At 34.9% G+C, this 22,330-nt stretch overlaps 2 protein-coding genes across 2 annotated transcripts; one reads left to right on the forward strand and one right to left on the reverse strand.

Annotated features, from left to right (window-relative positions):
- The first annotated feature begins 376 nt into the window (after positions 1 to 376).
- Positions 377 to 2,485, forward strand: LOC142626889 (epoxide hydrolase 1-like). The gene is made up of 3 exons (XM_075800596.1): positions 377 to 1,069; positions 1,424 to 1,665; positions 2,066 to 2,485. The coding sequence occupies exons 1-3, from the start codon at positions 605 to 607 to the stop codon at positions 2,313 to 2,315; spliced, it is 957 nt and encodes a 318-aa protein (XP_075656711.1). The 5' UTR covers positions 377 to 604; the 3' UTR covers positions 2,316 to 2,485.
- Positions 2,486 to 7,213: 4,728 nt separating this feature from the next.
- On the reverse strand, positions 7,214 to 9,619 carry LOC142627995 (large ribosomal subunit protein eL18x). The gene is made up of 5 exons (XM_075801915.1): positions 9,469 to 9,619; positions 9,281 to 9,370; positions 8,033 to 8,161; positions 7,755 to 7,937; positions 7,214 to 7,603 (listed from the first exon to the last, which is right to left on the reverse strand). The coding sequence occupies exons 1-5, from the start codon at positions 9,469 to 9,471 to the stop codon at positions 7,445 to 7,447; spliced, it is 564 nt and encodes a 187-aa protein (XP_075658030.1). The 5' UTR covers positions 9,472 to 9,619; the 3' UTR covers positions 7,214 to 7,444.
- Positions 9,620 to 22,330: the final 12,711 nt, after the last annotated feature.

The raw sequence follows: 22,330 nt of genomic DNA on the forward strand, positions 1-22,330 counted from the left end.
AACAACAAATTGCAAAAATAAAGAGCGGGAAATTTGTGTCAATAGCAGAGTTATTAAGAGGAACAAATCCCATGGTTGAAATTTCTAATTTTATGAATATCACCATAGTTTAAAACTGAAATGGGAAAAGACACATTGAGTCATCATTGTATTCTGGCCCATCCCATTAGCTATAAGCTATAGATGGTTTTAATACTGTCTTCACAAAATTGGCATAGACTTACGCTTTCAAAGTTTTTTTTGGTGAATGAATGTACGCGAGTTTAAAGTTTAAAAAAATGCTATCATGTATGATTACATGGAATCCTGATATGGATATACTTTCTTGGAGAAGTTCCTTGTTAAACCAATCTCACATGTGCTCAAGCATTTATGTTTTGTTACTGTCTTCTTCCCCGACAGTCCTCTGCCTTGAAAAGCGAAGCTAGCCCTTCCCAAACTCAACTTTTCTGTGCTCTGCATTAACTCCTGTACTGGTCATAACACCTCTCTTTAAATCCCCTAGCTAGCTACTTCCACCACCCCAAGAAGCTTAAGCAGTTAAGCTCATGAGAAAGAGCAAAGAGAAAAAAAGAGTTTTTACTTCTTAGACAGAGAGACAGGCATGGAGGGGATAGATCATAGGATTGTGAGTGTCAATGGCATCAAAATGCACATAGCAGAAAAAGGACAAGGCCCAGTAGTACTATTCCTCCATGGCTTCCCTGAGCTTTGGTACTCCTGGCGCCACCAGATTCATGCTTTGAGCTCACTTGGATACCATGCTGTAGCACCAGATCTCCGGGGCTTCGGTGACACTGAAGCACCAACTTCCATCACCAGCTACACCTGCGATCACATTGTCAATGATCTTGTTGCTCTCATTGACTCTCTGGGTGTGGAGCAAGTGTTTCTTGTAGCACATGATTGGGGAGCCATCATGGGTTGGTACTTGTGCTTGTTTAAGCCTGAAAGAGTGAAGGCATTTGTGTGCCTTAGTGTTCCATTCACGCCAAGGAGTCCACAGATGAAGCCAATGGATAGAATGCGAGGTTTCTTTGGAGATGACTACTATATATGCAGATTTCAGGTTCTTGTTTTGTTAACATAACCAGATTTGGCTTCTTGTATGCTTAAATGATCATGTTTTAGTATAAAATCTTATTTGTTTAATCCCATTTACCTCTTTGGTACCTAGTTTCTATGAAACAGCTGAAACAGTAAGGTAAGCATGCTTGTTTGATTTGAGCAAAGGCTCTCTAAGTCACATTATTTGCTTTGCTATGATTCTTGCTCAAGATTTTTAGGCTTAGACTTTAGTACACGTTACATTCCAAGTTATAAGAGGCTAATCTTGGACTCTGAAATTTGAAAACCAAAACTTGGTAACTAATATCTTATATCGCCACCCAATTTTACTTTGATATTTCCATATGTATTGCAGGCACCAGGAGAAATTGAAGCTGAGATTGCTGAATTAGGTACAGCAAATGTACTCAAGACCATTTTCTCAATTCGAAAACCAGGTCCACCCTGCTTCACTAAAGGAAATGCATTTGGAATCCGTACCAATGCTTCAATTTCCTTGCCCTCTTGGCTTTCAGAAGAAGAGCTTACTTATTATGTCACAAAATTTGACCAGAAAGGCTTCACTGGAGGATTGAACTACTACCGAGCAATTGACCAGTATGTTACAAACTTTAATGAAAAAGTTTCAAAATCTAAATATCAAAACATTTCTTATGCTTAAGATCTGATATTTAGCAAATTCTAGGTGCCCATTTCACGTTTAAGGTTTTAATTCTTAAGTCCAACTATGTATAGAGAGTCATGTTTTTTAAAATGACTATATCTTAGATTTGTAATATTTAATATGAAACATGAGATTGATTCATTTCAAATGGAGTTGATCCTCTTCCAAGACGCTCACCCAGCTCGTTTTTAATCAACAAAAGAACCAAAATCTTGGGCTCACATCAAATATAAGCATGAAAACTTAAATCTTGGCCTTCCTTAACATTAAATGTCCCAGTACTTTGATATTCATAAAAACAAATGTTTGATGATTTGTTTCTGATTATTGTAGAAGCTGGGAGGTCACAGAAAAATGGACCGGAGTGCAAGTGAAGGTACCTGTGAAGTTCATAGTGGGGGATTTGGACATGGTATACACCACCCTGGGGACAAAGGAATATATACACAACGGTGGTTTCAAGAAAGATGTGCCGTTTTTGGAGGAAACTGTTGTGATGGAAGGGGTGGGTCACTTCATCAACCAAGAAAAAGCTGAGGAAATCAGCTCTCACATCTATGACTTCATTAAGAAGTTCAAATAAATTCTGTTAGTAATTTGTGCACTGTTTCTATGGGTTCATTAGGATTTCAATCTGTCACGTCTAGTGGCACTAAGCTTTAGTAGTTGAATAGACCTTGTCATATGATCTACAAGGCTGCTATAATAAGTATGAATTTCTGCTTGAATATCTATTTCTTTACAGTTATTTCATTATGATTGAGAAGCACATATTGGTACATGGATTCCCCAAATCCCAGTTGTTCATGAATGGTTAAAATTTGAATTTAAATTGTTGTTTTAAGACTCACTGGGTGTGTGTGTGTGTAAATTACTAGTAAAAAGAATTATCTAGTTATTTTTGTAGAAGTGGAATTTGAATGGAAGTAGATAGGAGCTTTTGAAAGAAGCCAAAAGACTTTCATAAATTAAAAAATAAAATAACATAACCAAAAGGCTGTGCAAGAATCAAAGAATGGCAAAATAGAGATTTCTTGCTTGTCATGTCCCACTTATTGTTGGATTTAAGTGCAAAAGCCTAAGTAAATACGATGGGGTCTAAATGCATTAAACACCAACTAGCCTCATCTCACGCATGTGTGATGACGCTTATTTTTTCTTTTAGTGTTATAATTTTTTTTTCATTCTAATTTGAGATTTACACATTTTCTCATTAAAAATCAATAGGTGAGTGGCCCTATTTTTTAGACAATGTTATAGTAGGAGTTAGAATTATATTTTTACTAGATTATCCTTTAATTTTGTCTCTACAGGGGCATTTTTTAATAGAAGAAAATGAGAAATCCAAATAGGAAAAATCTCTTAAATAGTAGTATAGATTAAGCCGTATTAATTTTTTAGACTCCATGAAATGGGTTTGGCTTATCTCTAATATTTTTTTAAAATGAATCTTCGGGATTAAAACTCTCTACCACTTGTTATTATATGTTTAAAATAAAATGACATTCAATTAAAAAAATACTGGAGGTAAGCCAAACCCTCCATAGAATCAAAAATTTGTAGAGATTCCGCACTCACAAGGTGCATTGCACTCATTTTGTATGTGACACTTATTTAGGACAAGATTATATAACATAAATGAATTAGAATGCCATCAGCCTCATTAATCTTCTAAAATACTTCTAGTTCTTCATCTTATACCACATTGCACTATTCTCACATTGCAATATTTCTCAGAACATATTTAAGAAGAGGCAAAAATGGAGAGAAAGTTCAATAGCCCAAGAAGGAGTTGTGTTTCAGGATTTGAATCCGGTGCAATGGTATTCCATTAGGTACAATACCACTAATTCATCTCACATTAATTTTTACCATCTTATTTTTTAATTTTAGCTTTTTAACTTTGTAACACTTTTTTAAAACTTTTTTTTATTCAATGATTAAGATTAAAAGTTAAAAATTTAATTTGCAATCTCAGTCATTCAATACCATTTCACCAAGTGCAATACCTAATCCCAATCTGTGTTTCAACGCCTGTGCATCCCCATGCGCACACCAAAAAAAAAAAAAAATCAAATGACACTCACAAGATTGAAGTCGTCAACGCTGCAATGCCCAATAAAGATGATGTTATGGATGTGAAAGGAGTCATTTCTTGATGTCAATGTTGGATGTGATTTATTCAAGTATCATGGTATTTTAAGGTTGTACTTGGGTGCTTCAGTTTTCGACACTTATTTTTACATTAACATTTATTATTGTTACACTCCTATTAAGTTATATTAGCATCAGTTCACTTCGATTTATTTTGGATCACTTTGGTCCATTTGTCGTAATTCAATCTATTTGATCCATTTTGACTGTGGTTTTAACAACACTTTTATGTAAAATATAAAAAAGTTATTAAAAACTTTAGTCTTCTTTCTCTTTTTTCATTAAAAAAAATTCTAAAAATATTTCTAAAAATTTTAGGAGATGTTTGACAAGTGTGTTTAAACACACAACTACACATTTTAAACAACATTACACACATTTTCACACACTTTTTCACTCACACGTATATCAAAAACACTTAAACAACATAATTTAAACTACTCTCCCAAACACTCTCTTAATTATCCACTCGTTAACTTTTCTTATAATTTATTACCCACCATTTTTTTTTTTTGACATAATATCACCCACCATTATCGAGTGTTAGTATGTGAGCGTAATCTTTAGCTGAGATGGGATACGAACTCACAATTAAGAGCATTCACATTAATTTGTCTAAAATTTTTTGTTTATTTTAGCATAAGAACTTACTTTCTTTTTTTTTTTTTTTTTTTTTCTATTTTACACAACTATTGTGTGGGTGTTTTTTTTCTAAGACACAGGCCTAAGTATAAATAAGGATCTTGGGCCCAATACTTATTGTTTTAAGAGATTGGGCTTGTTCACCACAGTTAAATTAGACTGATTTCAAACTAAGTGGTGTACATAGCACAAACCCTACAACACACACATGCTAACATACGAGAAATATATGCATTGAACAACAAGAAGGCAGCAGAGGAACGAAATGATAAAGAAAGACACAAAATAAAATGTTAGAGATCCTTGAAATAATATAAGATACTTTGTTACTTTCTTGATTATATAATACATTACGCTCACTAGGACGTATTACAAGATCCAAATAAGTTCAAAAATCACAGACTTAGATGGCTTTTCAAGCCTCCAAGATTTGCAAAGTTTGAATCTCTCTGAATCCAAGTATGTCCTCTAATGGTTGCTTGAGGATACCGGACGGTATTTCCCTCTCTTTTCTCTCTTTTTCAAATTCTCACAAAGCTTTTTCTCAAGAATTTCACTCTAATGGACGGTTGCTGAATGCCTTTCATTGGTGGCTACTTCCCCTTTTATAGTGTCATTCTAGGGTTTTCGGAGTACCACTAATTCCCTCCATTTGCTCTTATGGGTACTAGAACCAATGTTGTGCCAGCAACGTTAGTGGCTGGTCCCTTTCTCATTCCTTATCATTTTCTTCTTTTGAGTTTTCTTCATCAAAAGCCTCTTGTTGACATTTCGTTCTGGGGTATCTACCTGATTATCTAATTGAACTGGCCTTTTGCGCATTTCCAATTGGGCTTAAGTGTGTAGCTTGGAGTGGGACCAAAATGGACTAATAAGACACTAGCTCCAATGGGCCTTGAGCTCTTTCAAGGCTTCTAGATCTCACCTTTTTAGATTCCCAAGTGAGCTAATTCCTTTCTGTCAAGTTGAAAGTTTCCCAGTCACCTTCCTTCATGGTTCTTCTCTCTAGATTCCTGAAGTACCAGCTTTTTGTTCATGAGTTGTTGGTTCCCAAACCTTCTGATTTCTTTTCTACATCATTGGGTGGCTGATGTGGACACATCTGCTCTTGTTCTTTATGTTTCTTGGCATACCCCCTTGACTTGTCTTAATCCAAACCTAGCATTGCTGCTCGTCCCGAGGATCCTAAGCTCCTGGGAGTTCCGAGGTATCCTGGCCCAATTATTTTTTTGGGCTTCATAATGATTTTTTTGACATTTAATGATTGGGTTGGGCTTTTTTTCCTTCCTTTATTTTGTGGGGGTCGAAAGTTGTCCATTTATGGACTTGGGCCTTTCTTGATGGACCCTTAATGGGTTTGGACCTCTCCCCCTTTTTATATTGGGAGCCCAAATGCTTTATTATTTTCTCAAGTTTCAATCCTTTGCGTCATTTTTGGACCTTGGTACACCATTGTGATTTTTTGGACCTCAACAACTACTTTACAAAAACACTCGCAATTATCTATTATACATTCTATTTTCTTAAAATACTTATTTTTTGTTCTTTTTTTTTTTTAATTATATCTCCTAAGTCCTACCCTTATCAAAATATTCTCTCTTTCTCTCTCAAACAAAAAGTGTATCCTCTCTTCGCTGCATCTTCTTCTCCTACCCTCATCAAAACTCTCTCTTCCTTCTCAAAGCTTCTCCTCTCAGCTCTCTCTCTCTCTCCACTTGTAGTGCTGGATTATGGTGGTGGGTGTTCTTTATTTTGGATCTCCATTGTGTTTAATTTGGGTTCTCTGCCGCCGCTACTGCTTCTTCTTCATTTGTACTATATTGGATTTTATTTTGGGTTTGGGTTGATGGGTTTAAGCCATTGGATTTGATTTGGGATTCCAATTGTTGGGTCAATCATGTATGATAGCCATAGGATGATCTAGGTTGCAAATTGTGGTGGCAATGGTGATGACTGGGTTTATATGAGAGAGATGGTGAAAAGAAGAGAGAAAGAGAGATGAAATAATGATAAATTAATAAAATATTATAATACAATGCTACAGTAATCATGTATATGTAGTAGGGTGGTTTTGAAGAAAAATGTGTAAATTTGACAACTTTTTTCTAATGTTAGTGCTTGATATGAATGTTATAAGGGGCAACACCGGCAACCGGTCTAGTCGTTTAGCACACTTCACAAACACAGGTTTAGTCGTTTAGCACACACTTCACAAACCTCAGCTTGACACCTTCACCTCAATTGGCTACGTCCCACCATTTTTAAGATTTATCATTAATCCCTTCCCATAAGAAAAAAAAATTAGTCAAGGTCAAACTCAAGCTACTCCACACTTCAATTAGGGTTCCTCTACCAAAAAATAGTTCATATGTTAATGCCCCTTAGGGATCAACAACGAATGCATGCCAAGGTTGTGAGAGCTAGAATGTAGGGGTAAGCCATTTATGGAGGCATTAGGTTGTAAAGCTTCCTGATCATTCTATCCTTTGGTAAACCTAGCAAGAAACATTAGCCAACATTTCAAAGCCATTTGATCCAACAGGTTTGTAAACCAAATTTGAGGCCTGCTATTTACACCTATATATGCAATGGGCATGATAAGCAGCATCTGGAATATCATCGGTGCAAGAGACTGAGATTTCTGCTCCTGAGGACTGGAGCTATAAGCAACCATCATTCACTAAATTAACAAAACTTGAATATCATAGATGAACCCAGATACACTTTTAAACAAACCGGTTTGTAACAAAAGTAAAAACAAGTCTTTTAAGTAACAAACATTAAATGATCATTGCCCAAAGTGCATATCAAAATAAGAATGATAGATAACCTCCATAAGTACCTAATAGTCTAGCAAAACTTTGGATTGACAAAGTCAGAAATGACACTTCTTGCTCAACAATTACTAAAATCAACTTAAACTCTAAATCCCCTGCTGTTCCTCTTTCCTCTAGCCCTCTCGAACTTCCTTCCCTTTGCTCGCACGTAGGGCTTGGTGTGGCTGTGTGGCACACCAGGAGCAGGACCAAAATGTTTCACTGCTTCACGACCCTTCTTTGGACCTCTAAGAAGAATCTGCATCCAAGATAATGTTTACTAATTTAAATTTTGGACCTCTCAAAGTGATTCAATAGTTGGCAAATACGACAATCGCCAATATAGAACAATTACTAACAGAGAACTATACAAAGACATGAAACATTCATAGTGGCATCAAAGTCAATACCGTGTTCTGTCCCAATGGAGCCCTTAGCGCCAGCTGATCAAACGTCAAGCACTCACCGCCTGCCTTCTCAATCCTGGCCCTTGCAGTCTCAGTAAACCTAAGTGCTGTAACCTTCAAAGCAGGAACTTCATAAACCCGAATATCATCAGTCACAGTTCCCACAACCACAGCAATCTTGCCATCCTACAAGGCCAACCACAAATGCAATAATATTAAAAAGACAAATAAGATTTATAGTTTAGTTTCCAAGAATTCAGTAGACAAAGAAAAATACAAACCTTTCCTTCCATATATCGGATCAACTTAGACAATGAAAGTGGAGGCTTGTTTACTTTGCTCATGAACAAGCGCTTGAGAATCACCGCATTGAAATTGCTGCCAGTTCTCCGAACAAGGAACCGGTAAAGCTAATCAAGTAACATCAAGTCAGGTTAGATACAATAGACAAACATACACATGTACACAAACATATGGAAACAAGAACCATTATCAATCCATTAACTACAAGCATGTTTTTTCTCTTTGAAGATAAAGAACACAATTAACATTATTAAAATACAACTAAACTTATAAATAACCATTTTAAGAAGAAAACATAATCACATAACAGAGTGCTTTTACCTCAAATTACTTTATATGAAAGAAGAATCAAACAGGGATAAACTTTATCATGGTACAAACTAAGGAAAAAATATACAGAGCAAGAGCAGAATAGCATTTTTTTTTTAAATGTGATAGGGCTTATAGGGTCGGCAGAGATCTATAAATTCACAACTGTGATAACTCACATTATTTATTATGTAAGTTTATATAATATTTTTAAAATTACATTATGAGTAAGTAATATGTTAAGCAAATAACACCCCCACACTAGTGGTGTGTGTCCTGGGCTCAAACTAGGAAACACAAATCTCTTCTTCTTTTTTTTGGTCTCTAATTTCACTTCTTACCTTTCAAGGACACTAAAAAAACACCTTAGGTATTAAACTATGGTTGGGTTTTTAAAGTAAACACAAAAACAAAAGTGAGTCTCCAAGGTTTTCCTAGGACTGTAAGACACCAAACCGACATCTTGAACATCAGGCATATGTCAGAATCATTAAACACACATAAACACTAAATTAACAACATTTCCTCAATCAATATCTTCCCTCTTTTTATCATTTAGAGTTCACACTCATAAAGTGGCTAAGATTCAAAATTTTCTACGTCTAAATCCAAATCCTGCCCATAAACAAAAGTGGGTCATCTTCAATATTTTCCCAAGACCCCAAAACCAAATCACAAACACATCACACAAGCACTCAATATACAACATTTCCTCCAAATTCTTTACATTTCAACAACAACAGAGAAAGATTGTCAAGTCCAAATCCTACCCACCAAAAAAAGAAGAAGCTAAAAAATGAGTCTTTTCCAATGTTACCCAAAGATTAAAAACCAAATCATAAATATAACATCACACATACATAGACACAAACATGCGTAAATATACAAAAATAAAAAGTGGGTTTTTGGGGAGAAACCTTGACGAGGAGTTTAAGGTATATATCATTGGACTTTGGAGCCGTACGCTTGCTCTTCTTGACCTTGCCTCCTGCGACTAAATCAATCCCCTAATGAAACACACAAAACATTAACACTGATTCAGGTTTACAATCACAAACATAATAAACAGACATACAGAGAAAGATAGAGAGAAAGAGGGAGATACCATTGGAGCCTAAAGGGCTTGCTAGAAGAGCTCTCTCTGTGTCGTTGAGGTGGATACGCCGACTGCTGTGAGGAACAAACTAGCTAGGGTTTTGCTTTTATGAGAGTTTCTGCCTTTTTATGTCGCGTGGCATTAGGGTGTACTGGTTTTCATGGGCTCTAAGTATCAATGGGCTAAATAAATGAAAAGGTTGTTCATGTTAGTTGTTGGGCCACTTAGCCCAATAATACTACACGGGAATGGGATTGTCTTAGTCACCTCAATAATAAGTTTTTTTTTTTTTTTTAATAATGTTTTGATAGGACTACTTTGTAATATTAATTAATGGCTTTTTGCTGTTACTCAATTTTTTTTTTAATTAGTGACTTTTGTTAATAGGTGTCAAAGTGAACTCAGGAGGCTTTTGAAATGACCTCATCTAAAGTTAACAAAATAAAATGGATTTTAGGCTGAAAATAACTCAAATCCCTTTATAAAATGGCTTGACTGCATTGTTATTTCACTTTAATAGGTGCATTTCAGTAGTTGTCAACTAAGACCTCACATAACTAAGAATTTTATTAGTTTTAAATCAACTTTTTTTTTTAACGAATATGAAAATATTCATTATAATTAAAATATATTTGTTAAGAGTAATTTAGATATAAATGTAGTACATGACACCATTCCTTGATATGTTCAATTATTTATTTTGTTTTCTATTCACATTGTTTTCTCATTTTTGTGTGGTTTAGCTTGTGTTCATTGTCTATATGATCTAAAAGATGACATGATGTACAAAAGAAACATATGTTAGGATTGGGTTAGGTTGATTATATTTCAACTCATTTAACACAACCCAACCCAACCCACACTTTATATTTTAAAATATAGGTATTTTGAATTTATTAATTTGATATATTTTAAATTTTAATAAATTTGTTAGTTTGATTTATTTTGATATTTTTAAGACAATACACATGTCCCAAAAAGATGACATGGTACACAAAATACATGTAACACAATTACTAATGGTGTTATAGCTTGACGATATTGTTTGATACCTTGAACTCTTCCACAAGAAAAACCTAAAATTGAGTTCAAATACCCTTCACAATTTTGTAGGGAAAAAAAATACATGACACAATCTTCTCTCTCTCTCTCTCTCTCTCTCTCTCTCTCTCTCTCTCTCTCTCTCTCTCTCTCTCTCTCTCTCTCTCTCTCTCACACACACACACACAAATCGATTACATGAGTGTGGACACATACAAAAGAATCCAATGTTTAACATCCCATATACAAAAGAATCGAATTCATTGACACATAAATACACAATTCATGACTTTTGTTGTCTTGTTTAGGGCCAACTCTAGCATATAGGTGAAGGCGACCAAGGTAGTCACCTAAGGCCCCATAAAAAAGGCCACTCTTTTAATTCATATAATATAATATATTTATATTATATTTCAATTAAGACTTATTTACCCTTTTACCTATATTAAATAAAAAAATATTTAAGGTCCTTTTATTAGCTAATAGAATGCATCGTACATTAAAAATGCCCTTCTATAATTCAAAGTTATCCCCTCAAAAAAAAAAAAAAAAATATATATATATATATATATATATATATATATATATATATATATATATAAAACTCAAAGTCATTGGCAACTAGTTTGTAATTTTTTTTAAAAAAATAATAGAAAAAGAGTCTATAGATTCTAGATATTATCACATGGATTGATGTATCACATCAACTACACACCAACCCACATTCAGGTAAAAATTGCTACATCAACTCATTTGTTACTTTATTTAATTTTTTATATTTTAATTAGTGTGATTTTTCCCATTTCTATTGTTTGTACCTATTTTATAAAATTGAAGTAATTCATTTAATTTGTATCTTTTAAGTATATTTTCATTAGTTATTTTTTAAGAATAATCTAATTTTTGGACTAGTGCCAATTTATTCAATTATATGATGAATAAATTTCTATTTGTGCAAGTTTAGAGTGTAAAGTGACTACATAATTTAGTAAAGTTGCAATCTTAATTTTGATAAATTTGGTCTATTATTCTATACTCTAAATTTGATTTTAGTTAAATTATTATTTTCTATTATAAATCTTCATTTATTTATAAATTTTTCTAGAAAATTTACATCTAGACATGAAATAAAAAATAAAAAAGAAGAAGAGAAAACTTGAAAAATAAATTGAATCTCAAAATATATTTATAGATAAATTTGGTATTAATATTAAACAAAACAAAACAAAAAATTTTAGAGGATAATATAACAAATAAACAAGAATTCGAATGTGACAATATAAATGTTATGGATTCTATTTTGTCTAATGGACTTTAGTGGTCTTGGCTTGGCCATGTGTTGGCTGATATCCAAGCTCTCCTAACTCGTCTATGGTGGTTCTCAGTTTGTAGTGTTCGCCAAAATGCTAATTTTGTGACTCATGTTTTGGCCCATTATGTTAGACATATCCCTTCTGATGTATTTTGGTTAGAGGACTCTTCTCCCCTTGCTATGGAGGCTCTGTATTCTAATTTGGCTCATTTGCCTCTTTATAAATGATAATTCGATTTGCTTTCAAAAAAACAAAAAAATCATTAATAATAATGCAAATAGTCTTAATTAAATAATAATTATTTAATATTTAAATATAAAAAATAAAATAAAAAGTCTAGTTTAAAATTTTTACCTTAAACTCCCAAATGTAAAATCTCATAAATTTAACCAAATAAACCAAAAGATGTAGTGAATAACCGGTAAGATGTGTTCACAATATCAATAATCAAATTTATTGGAAAACTGCCTCATAGACTTGTATAATCTCTTGCTTTAATGCTAGAAGTCCTACTATGTTGACTATAAGCAATATGTCTACTCTCTACCCGTGTGAAGTTTGAGCAAACCTTTGCTAGGCTGACCATGAAAAACAATTTGATGATCATTTTTTTAGCCATAGTTCCCCAATGTTTGTTTTTTTTATTTTTTAAATACAAGATAGAAATTCTACTCTAACTTAATATAAGTGTATATGTGTGTGTATATATATACACGCACGCGCGCGCACACACACACACATAAATTGGTTGTAATAATGATTTTTGCGTTTGGAGAATATGGTTCCATAAATTTGTTAAAGTGAAAATTCAAGTTCTAGAATTTTCTAAGTGAAAATTTGAAATTTAGCATCTTCAATCGGTCGAACGATCGATCAGTCGAAGCTTTGGCTCGATCGATCGAAATGGTAAGAAAATAATCTTGAAGTCTCTAGATGATTCGATTGATATTCGATTCTTATTCAATCGATCAAAAAGAGCATTCGATCAATTGAAAGGAACTCCCGACCAATCGAAACTTGAAAATTTAATTTTTCTGTAGAATTTTCTAGTGATTGTTTAGAAAGTTTGAAGAGGTTTCAAGCCCTATGAATGGTTTTATGAAACATTTTAACTCTCCATATGTGCCTTTTGATGAAATATAACCCTATGGATATAAATAGAAGCTTACGTTCACTTGAAAAATAACTAATTCCTCAAAAAATAGTAAGTTAAAGAGAAACACAAGAAATCCCGTGGTCATTCTCTAGAATTAATATCTGTAGAACCCAACATCTTGGTTGTATCCTAGGAACAAATATGAGATAACCCTTTAGCAACAATAGTGTGGAGGCAAATATTGTCTAAGGAAAATGATATTGTGCCTCCAACTTGTTCTTCCATTATTACTTTGTGTAATATCCCCAACAATCTTAGACAATATTTCTTACGATGAAAGGAACTAGTGATGTTTCAGCGTTGAAGATGTTGAATCATGAATTGGATCTTTTTGACAGAACCAATTTCTCTCGATGGAAAGACAAGATGAAATTCCTACTTACTGCACTGAAACTTTTCTATGTCTTGGACCCGAATATGATGCCTTTTCCTATTGCGAGTGATGAAGACACTGATGAGATAAAGGCACAAAAAAATAAATGGGAGGAAGAAAAACTGATTTGCAAAGGGCATATTCTCAATACTCTTTCAGACCGTCTTTATAATCTCTACACATCAATGAAGTCACCGAAGGAGATTTGGAATGCTTTGGAGGTAAAATACAAAACTAAGAAAGTAGGTACGAATAAGTTTATTATTCAAAAGTATTTTGATTATAAAATGCTTGATAATATCTCGGTTTTGGATCAAGTGCATGAGTTACAAATATTGGTCAGTAAACTTTGTGATTTGTCAATCAATATTCTTGAATCATTCCAAGTGGATGCAATCATTGTGAAATTCCCACCAAGTTGGAATAATTTTAGGAAGAAACTTCTACATATATTGGAAGATCTGGCTTTAGAACAATTCAGACAACATCTTCGAATTGAAGAAGAAAGTCAGGTTAGAGATGAGACTAACACCAATTCTAAAGTGAATGTGAAAAATGTGAGCAATGTTCAAAATGGGAGTTCGAGTAAGACTGATAAGCACTTGGAAGTGAACAAAAGTGAGAGTTGTTTCAAAAAGAACAACTCCAAGAATCCCAACAAGGACGAGAAGAACCGAGCTTGTTTCCATTGCGAAAAGAAAGGCCATTACATTCAAAAATGTAAACTCTTAAAGAACAAGAAAAAGAATGAAGAATGCAATGCCAATGAAACAAATGTTATTGAGGACATTGTTGCTATGGTGAGTGGCATACATATTGGTATGATCACTGAAGTTCGCATGGTTGTGATTGCAAATCCTTTTGATTGGTGGTTTGATTCAGGTGCAATGGTGAATATGTGAAACAACAAGGAACAATTCAAGACTTATGATGAATCTTCCATAGAACAAGAAGTGCTGATGGCAACCACAATAAAGCAAAGGTTCTTGGAAAAGGCACCGTTGAAGTGAAGATGGGTTATGGCAAGATGATGATCTTGACCAATATTTTTCATGTACCCGATATCAAGAAGAATCTTGTATCTGCCAACTTGTTATGTAAGAGTGGTTTAAAAGTTGTACTTGAATCAAATAAACTAATCTTGTCCAAGAATAGGATATTTGTAAGAAATGGATATGCTACTGATGACATGTACAAACTAAGTATTATTAATAAAGAAGTTTTAAGTTGTATTTATATTGTTGATTCTTCATATTTGTGGCATGCTAGATTAAAACATTTAAATTTCAAATATTTGAAATTTATGTCAAAGCATGGTATGATTTCATATAAGCATGATAATGAAAATAAATGTGAGACTTGTATTCAAGAAAAGATGACGAAGAAACTCTTTTCTAAGTCAGATAGAAATTCTATTATGCTTGAACTTGTACATTTTGATGAATGTGAATTGAATGGTATATTAACTAGAGGAGGTAAAAGATACCTCATTACATTCATCGGTGATTTCTTTAGGTTTACATATGTGTATTTAATGAGAAATAAAGATGAATCATTTGACATGTTCAAACGTTATAAAAATGAAGTAGAAAATCAAAATGTTAGGAAAATAAAGATCCTACGAAGTGATAGAGGTGGTGAATATTTCCAAATGAATTTTCTACGTTTTGTGAGGAGCATGGCATAATACACCAAAGTTCAGCCCCTTATATCCCCTAACAAAATAATTTGGCTAAAAGAAAAATAGGACTCCTGTAAACATGGTAAATGTTATGATCTTGAGTGTAAAGCTTCCTTTTAATTTATGAGGAGAGGCATTACTTACAGTATGTCATGTGCATAATAGAGTACCTTCCAAGAAGATTAAAGTATCTCCATATGAGTTATGGAATAGAAGGAAATCAAACCTTGAGTGTATCAAAGTGTGGGGGTGTTTAGCCTTTTATAGAGTAGTTTATCCAAAAAGAACGAAATTAGGACCAAGAGCTATGAAAAGTGTGTTTTTAGGTTATGCTGAAAATTCAAAGGTGATGGTGAACTAAAAATCAGACTATCTCCAGTTCGTCTATAGTGTCATCCAGGACCAAGAAGGTTAACCCAACATAAGAAGGTCGTCCACAGTCAGGAGGTCGTCCGTGGGAATGAAAGTCGTCCATCAAGGAAGCACCTGGACAACCTCTCAACACTTAGAAAATTTTCAGAATGGATTTATGTACAAAAGCTTATAATTCAGACCACGTTCAACTATTTTGAATATGAACAAAATCTTTGTTTATCACTATAACTTTCCACTAAGTTCTTAACTTCTAATGGCAGTTGTTAAAGATAAGATTGAGCCTTCTAACTTCTATAGTAGTTGTGGAAGTTAAGTCTAAACCTTCTAACTTCTATATACGTTGAGAAAATTACTAAACAAGTAAACACTCCAAAATTCACTATATAAGGACTCATCCACATTAAATAAAAGTAAATTTCCACTACTCCTAAAAGTTGGAGTTCTTAAGTTCTAAAGGGAAAACTAACTTAAGGATCAAAGGGTTTTTGGTTGGTTCATCCCGGTCACCTTTGATCTTGTGTTTCTTTCTTTTCAATCCTTCCATTGTAGCTCGGAGCATTCAACCCATTGATTTTCTTTGCATCATCTGTTGGTGCCATCTGTGGGAAGATTAAATTAGTGTTTTGCAATTTATCTTTCTTTGACAAAAGGTTGTATGGTCCGGACAAGGTCAATGGCCACTAGTCTAGGCCATTAGGAGAGTGGGAACGCTTCTAGCCATTTCAACCGTGCTCACCAGTCAACACCCGCTATGCAATCGCCTTCCATCCAACAAATCCAGTCCATGGTAGCCGTCATGGCGGAGTTAACCCGTCAAAATTAGGAGTTAACTCAAGAGATTAACCAAAGAAGGCAGTGTCATGAACGGTGTATGGAAGGGAAAGCTTAAAGTTAAGAAGTTAGAGGAGAGAATGTTGAGTGCAAGAATCATTCAAGGGGTACGTCTTTACGTAAGGTGTCATACTTGGAAAAGGAGATGGATCAAATGAAGAAGGTCATGGATGAGATGAGAGAGAATATGGGACGAACGAATCACGTAGATGATATAGTTCATTGAACCGATTCTCTTTTCATAGCTTCCATCAATAGTCATCCCTTGTCTTTCAAGTTTAAGATGCCTTCATTGGATTCGTATGATGGAACGCGCGACCCCTGTGACCACATTACAACCTTCAAGACCACAATGCATCTTCAAGGAGTTCAGATGAAATAATGTGTAAGGCCTTCCCAACCACCCAGAAGGGGCCAGCACGAGTGTGGTTTAGCAAGATTCCTTCAAATATTGTTGGCTCTTTCGAGAAGTTGAGTAAGTTGTTCGTCAGCAACTTTATTGAAGGAAAAAGGCACAAACACTCCTCACCTAGCCTACTGAGAATAGAGCAAGGAGATAATGAGAGCTTGCGGTCTTTCATCACTCGCTTTAACAAAGAAGCCTTGACGGTAGACAAGATAGATGACAAGTTGCTACTAGCAGCCTTTCACAATGGAGTTAGTTCAGATTTATTCATCCACAAGCTCTATGATGAAGAACCATAAACCATGGCTGAACTCGTCCACTCTGCCCAAATTTTCATGAATGCAGATGATGCAATCATTGCCAAGAAGAGGAAGAGAGTAAAGCGGATGGAAGCGAAGCTCCCACATCATATTGAACAAGGCCCTTGTCCAAAAAAGGCCTGGTCAGGAGAGAAGAAGGACAGAGACAATAAGAAGGCAGGTTCGTCCTCAGGATGGAAATCGCATTACACAACCTTGAATGTTCCAATTGATCAAGTGTTTATGCAAATCAAGGATGACCCTTCCTTGAAGTGACTAGAGAAGATGAATAGAGATTCCAGCAAGCGCAATAAGAATAAGTATTGTTGCTTCCATAGAGATCACGGGCATGACACAGACAAGTGTTATGATTTGAAACAACAAATAGAGAATCTCATCAGGCAGGAAAAATTGAGGAATTTTTTTGGATGAGATCATAAAGACGAGAAGTTAAAAGGAAAGGTAAAAGAGACATCATGACCCCCACTTAGAGAAATAAGAGTTATTGTAGGAGGAACTTCAGCAAGACAATCTTCCAAGTAGAGGAAGATATACCTGAAGGTGGTGCAGAATGTCCAACTCTCTAGACGGCCACCGAGGACGCGGGAGGCAGACGAGCAAGCCATTACTTCCACAAACGAAGACGCTAGAAGGATCCATCACCCACATTACGATGCAATAGTCATCATTTTACTCATTGCAGATTATATGACTAGAAGGGTGTTGGTAGATAATGAAAGTTCAACAAATATCTTATATTATCCTACTTTCTAGCAGATGAGACCTGGACGAGAACAACTTGGTCTAGTGAATTCACCCTTAGTAGGATTTGGAGGAATGAAGGTGCAACCAGTAGGAACTATTACTCTACTCGTTGTGGTAAGAGCATATCCACAGCAAATAGCCAAGAAAGTGAATTTCATCGTTGTAGATTGTTCGTCTTCCTACAATGTCATCATTAAACGACTAACTTTAAAAAATTAGAAGGCAGTAACATCTACTTACCACCTATCTGTCAAGTTTTCAACAGACTACGGAATAGGACAAGTATAAGGAGATCAGTTAGCCACAAGAGAATGCTACTTAGCCATGCTGGCTATGGACGAGCATGTACAGAAGATGAATATAGAGGAGAGAAGGGCTGCTGAAGAGCCCACTGAAGTATTGGAAGACATTCATCTGTACGAGAGTAATCCCGAGAAGTTCACCAAAATTGGAACAAGTATGGAGGAGAAGACGAAGCAAGACCTCATCCAATTTCTGAGAAAGAGCATTGATGTTTTCACGTGACCTTATGAAGACTTGCCAAGGATGGACCCTAGTGTTATTACTCATTAATTAAATGTATGCCCATCTTCCAAGCCTGTTCATTAGAAGAAGAGGGTTTTTGCTCCTGAGTGAAATAATGCTTTCAAGGAAAAGGCCCAGAAGTTAACCACAATTGAATTTATTTGGGAAGTTTATTACCAGGATTGGTTAGCTAATGTGGTGATGGCCAAGAAGGCTAATGGCAAGTGGACGATGTGTGTAGACCTCACTGATTTGAACAAGGCTTGCTCTAAGGATAGTTATTCGTTACCACGCATTGAGTAGTTGGTGACTCAACGACAAGTCATCAACTGCTAAGCTTCATGGACATCTTCTTAGGGTATAAACAAATAAAGATGGATGAGGCAGATCAAAAGAAGACATTTTCCAATCAAGGTTTATTTTGTTAGAAAGTGATGCATTTTGGTTTGAAGAATGTGGAGGCAACTTATCAAAGGTTGGTCAATAACATGTTTTGTCCATAGAGAGGACGGAATGTCGAAGTTTATGTAAATGACATGCTGGTGAAGAGCTTGGACTAGAAGAAACATTTGGACGAGCTACAAGAGACCTTTAACACACTTAGAAGATACAACATAAAGCTGAATCCAAGTAAGTGTACCTTCGGGGTTTCATCAGGGAAGTTCTTAGGATTCATGGTTTCACAAAGGGATTTTGAAGTGGATCCTGATAAGGTCTAAGTAATTCTAAACATGGAACCACCAAAAAGTGTTAAAGAAGTCCAGTCTCTCAATGGACAAGTTGCAGCTCTAATTTGTTTTAAAAGCTACTGATAAATGTTTGCCATTTTTTAACTCAAAAAAAGCGTTAGAATGGACAGACAAGTGCCAGAAAGCCTTCCAAGATCTTAAGGTCTATCTTACCATGGCTCCCTTGTTAAGTCCATCCATATCAGGTGAGGAGTTATATTTATACTTAGTAGTGTCCCCACTTGCAATAAGCTCAACATTAATCAAGGAAGAAGGAAAAGTGCAAAAGCCTGTATACTATACAAGCCGAGCACTACGGGGGGCAGAAGGACGTTATTCAATGATTGAAAAGTTGGTCTTTACACTAATAACGACTTTCAGGAAGTTGAGGCACTACTTCTAGGCTCATGTCATCAATGTCATGATGGATCATTCACTCAAGAAGGCGATGAACAAGTTGGAAGCTGCAGGACAACTAATCCAATGAGCCATAGAGCTTAGTGAGTTTAATATCAGGTATCAACCTAGGAGTACAATAAAGGCTCAAGCTCTAGCAGATTTCATTGTAGAATTCACCCTAAGCCATGGTGATTTAGACGAGGTGGATGAAGTGAAGACATGGGTCGTCTATGTAGATGGTTCGTCCACACTACATGCAGGAGGAATAGGAGTTATACTGAATTCTTCAAAAGGGGACAAGTTGAAATACGCAACTCGTTTACAGTACCAAACCACTAACAATGAAGTTGAGTATGAAACTCTCTTCAAAGGGTTGGAATTGGCTAAGTCTTTAGGGGCGAAGTTAGTGGTCGTCCAAGGAGACTCCTAATTGATCATAGGCCAAGTAAATGGAACCTGTGAAGCAAAGGAAGAACGGATGAAGAAGTACCTAAGTAAGGTGAAACATCTTATTAAGAAGTTTAAAGTAGCCAACTTCCTTCAAATCCCAAGGGAGAAAAACATGGAAGCAAATGCCTTAGTAAAGGCAGCATCTGCACTTTTATATCAAATTGTAGGGGTGTTTAGCCTTTTATAGAGTAGTTGATCCAAAAAGAACAAAATTAGGACCAAGAGCTATGAAAAGTGTATTTTTAGGTTATGCTGAAAATTCAAAGGTGATGGTGAACAAAAAATTGGACTATCCCCAATTCGTCCATAATGTCGTCCAGGACCAAGAAGGTTAACTCAACATAAGAAAGTTTTCCACAATCACAAGGTCATCCGTGGGAATGAAGGTCGTCCATCAGGGAAGCATCTGGATGACCTCTCAACACTTAGAAAATTTTCAAAATGGATTTATGTACAAAAGCTTATAATTCGGATCACATTCTACTATTTTGAAGTATGAGCAAAATCTTTGTTTATCACTATAACTTTCCACTAAGTTCTTAACTTATAATGACAGTTGTAGAAGATAAGATTGAGTCTTCTAACTTCTATAGTAGTTGTGGAAGTTAAGTTTGAACCTTTTAACTTCCATACATGTTGAGGAAGTTACTAAACAAGTAACTATTCCAAAACTCACTATATAAGGACTTATCCACATTAAATAAAAGTAAGTTTTCACTACTCCTAAAAGTTGGAATTCTTGAGTTCTAGAGAGAAAACTAACTTAAGTATCAAAGTGCTCTTAACCGGTTCTCCCCAGTCACCTTTGATCTTGTGTTTCTTTCTTTTCAGGCATTCAAAGCAACCATTAGCCCATTGAAGCCCAAAACATTCAGCCTACTGATTTTCTTTACATCATCAAATGGCATATAGATTATTAGACTTAAGTTCTAATACAGTGGTAGAATCAAAAGATGTTGAATTTATTGAGGGTAAACTCAATAAAGATTCCATAAATGCCTTGATACCTACTCAAACACAACAAGGTGACTTTAATCCTAATACTACTTTGGGTGGTACCAAAACAATCGAAAGTGGGTCATCAAGTGAACAAAGAAAGAGTCAAAGGATAAGAAAAGAAAAGAACTTCAATCCATACTTCATTTCTTATCAAGCTTAATTATACCTTGTTAAAGGTAATAGATAAGTGGTCCTAAGTAAAATACCCATAGTGTTTAACACAGAAGATGATCCTAAAACATTTAAAGAAGCTATAGCTTCTAGAGATTAAGCTTGCTAGAAAAAAGTTGTGAATGATGAGATGAACTCAATATTATCTAATAATACTTGGGTTCTAGTGGATCTACCTACTAGTTCTAAACCAATTGGTTGTAAATGGGTATTTAGAAGAAAATATAATACTAATGGATTAATACAATCTTTTAAAGCAAAGTTAGTGGCAAAAGGCTTTAAACAAAGGGAAAGAGTAGACTACTTTGATACCTATGCACCGATGGCTAAGATAACATCTATTCATGTGTTGTTTGCAATTGCATCCATATAAGTTGATTGTACATCAAATGGATGTTAAGACAACTTTCCTAAATGACGATCTTGATGAGGAAGTTTACATGGAACAACCTGAAGGATTTTTACTTCCTAGAAATGAAAAGAAAGTTTACAAATTAGTCAAGTCCTTGTATGGCTTGAAACAAGCTCTAAAACAATGGCATGAGAAGTTTGACTCAGTAATTTTGTCAGATGGCTTTTTGCATAATAGTTCCGACAAATGTATGTATTCCAAATTTACAAAGCAATATTGAGTCATTATATGCCTATATGTGGATGATATGCTCATATTTGGTACGAATATAAAAGGTGTATATGAAACCAAAAAGTATCTTTTTACTATATTTCAAATGAAAGATTTAAACGAAGTAGATACAATTTGGGAATCAAAATTAAAAGACATAGTGAATGCTTTGCACTGTGTCAATCTCATTATGTTGAGAAAGTGCTTTAAAGATTTGAACATCTTAATATAAAGGAAGTAAATACACCTTTTGATCAGAGCATAAAACTAAATGAGAACACTAGAAGAGCAATAGCACAGCTTGAGTATGCTAGTGCTATTGGTAGCATGATGTATGCTATGCATTATACAAGACCAAACAAATCATTTTCAGTGGACAAACTTTTTAGATTCACAAGTAATCCAAGTGTGGATCACTGGAAAGCAATTGGTAGAGTTCTTGGTTATTTAAGGAAAACCATAAGTTTGGGACTCTTTCATTCCGAATTTCCAGCTGTATTGGAAGGTTATTCGGATGCTAGTTGGATTACTAGTGTGAGTAATAACAAATCCACATATGTTTAGATATTCACTCTTGGAGGGGGTGTAATCTCTTGGCATCAAAGAAACAAACATGTATTTCTCACTCCACCATGAAATCGGAATTCATAGCCTTTGCGATAGCAGACAAGGAAGCAGAATGACTAAGAAATATGTTGTTAGACATAGAGTTGTAACTATAACAAATACCAACCATT

This window comes from Castanea sativa, chromosome 3 (genome assembly GCF_040712315.1).
Source record: "Castanea sativa cultivar Marrone di Chiusa Pesio chromosome 3, ASM4071231v1".
In the NCBI taxonomy this organism is placed as follows: domain Eukaryota; kingdom Viridiplantae; phylum Streptophyta; class Magnoliopsida; order Fagales; family Fagaceae; genus Castanea; species Castanea sativa.

Bases quoted from the DNA above. Each gene is read 5' to 3' on its own strand.
- LOC142626889 (XM_075800596.1), top strand. From the start codon at position 605: ATGGAGGGGATAGATCATAGGATTGTGAGTGTCAATGGCATCAAAATG. The intron at 1,070-1,423 runs GTTCTTGTTTTG...TATGTATTGCAG, and splicing joins ACTATATATGCAGATTTCAG to GCACCAGGAGAAATTGAAGC. The intron at 1,666-2,065 runs GTATGTTACAAA...TGATTATTGTAG, and splicing joins TACTACCGAGCAATTGACCA to AAGCTGGGAGGTCACAGAAA.
- LOC142627995 (XM_075801915.1), bottom strand. The intron at 8,162-9,280 runs GTTTCTCCCCAA...TTACTTGATTAG, and splicing joins ACCTTAAACTCCTCGTCAAG to CTTTACCGGTTCCTTGTTCG. The intron at 7,938-8,032 runs GTTTGTATTTTT...TTGGCCTTGTAG, and splicing joins TCCGATATATGGAAGGAAAG to GATGGCAAGATTGCTGTGGT.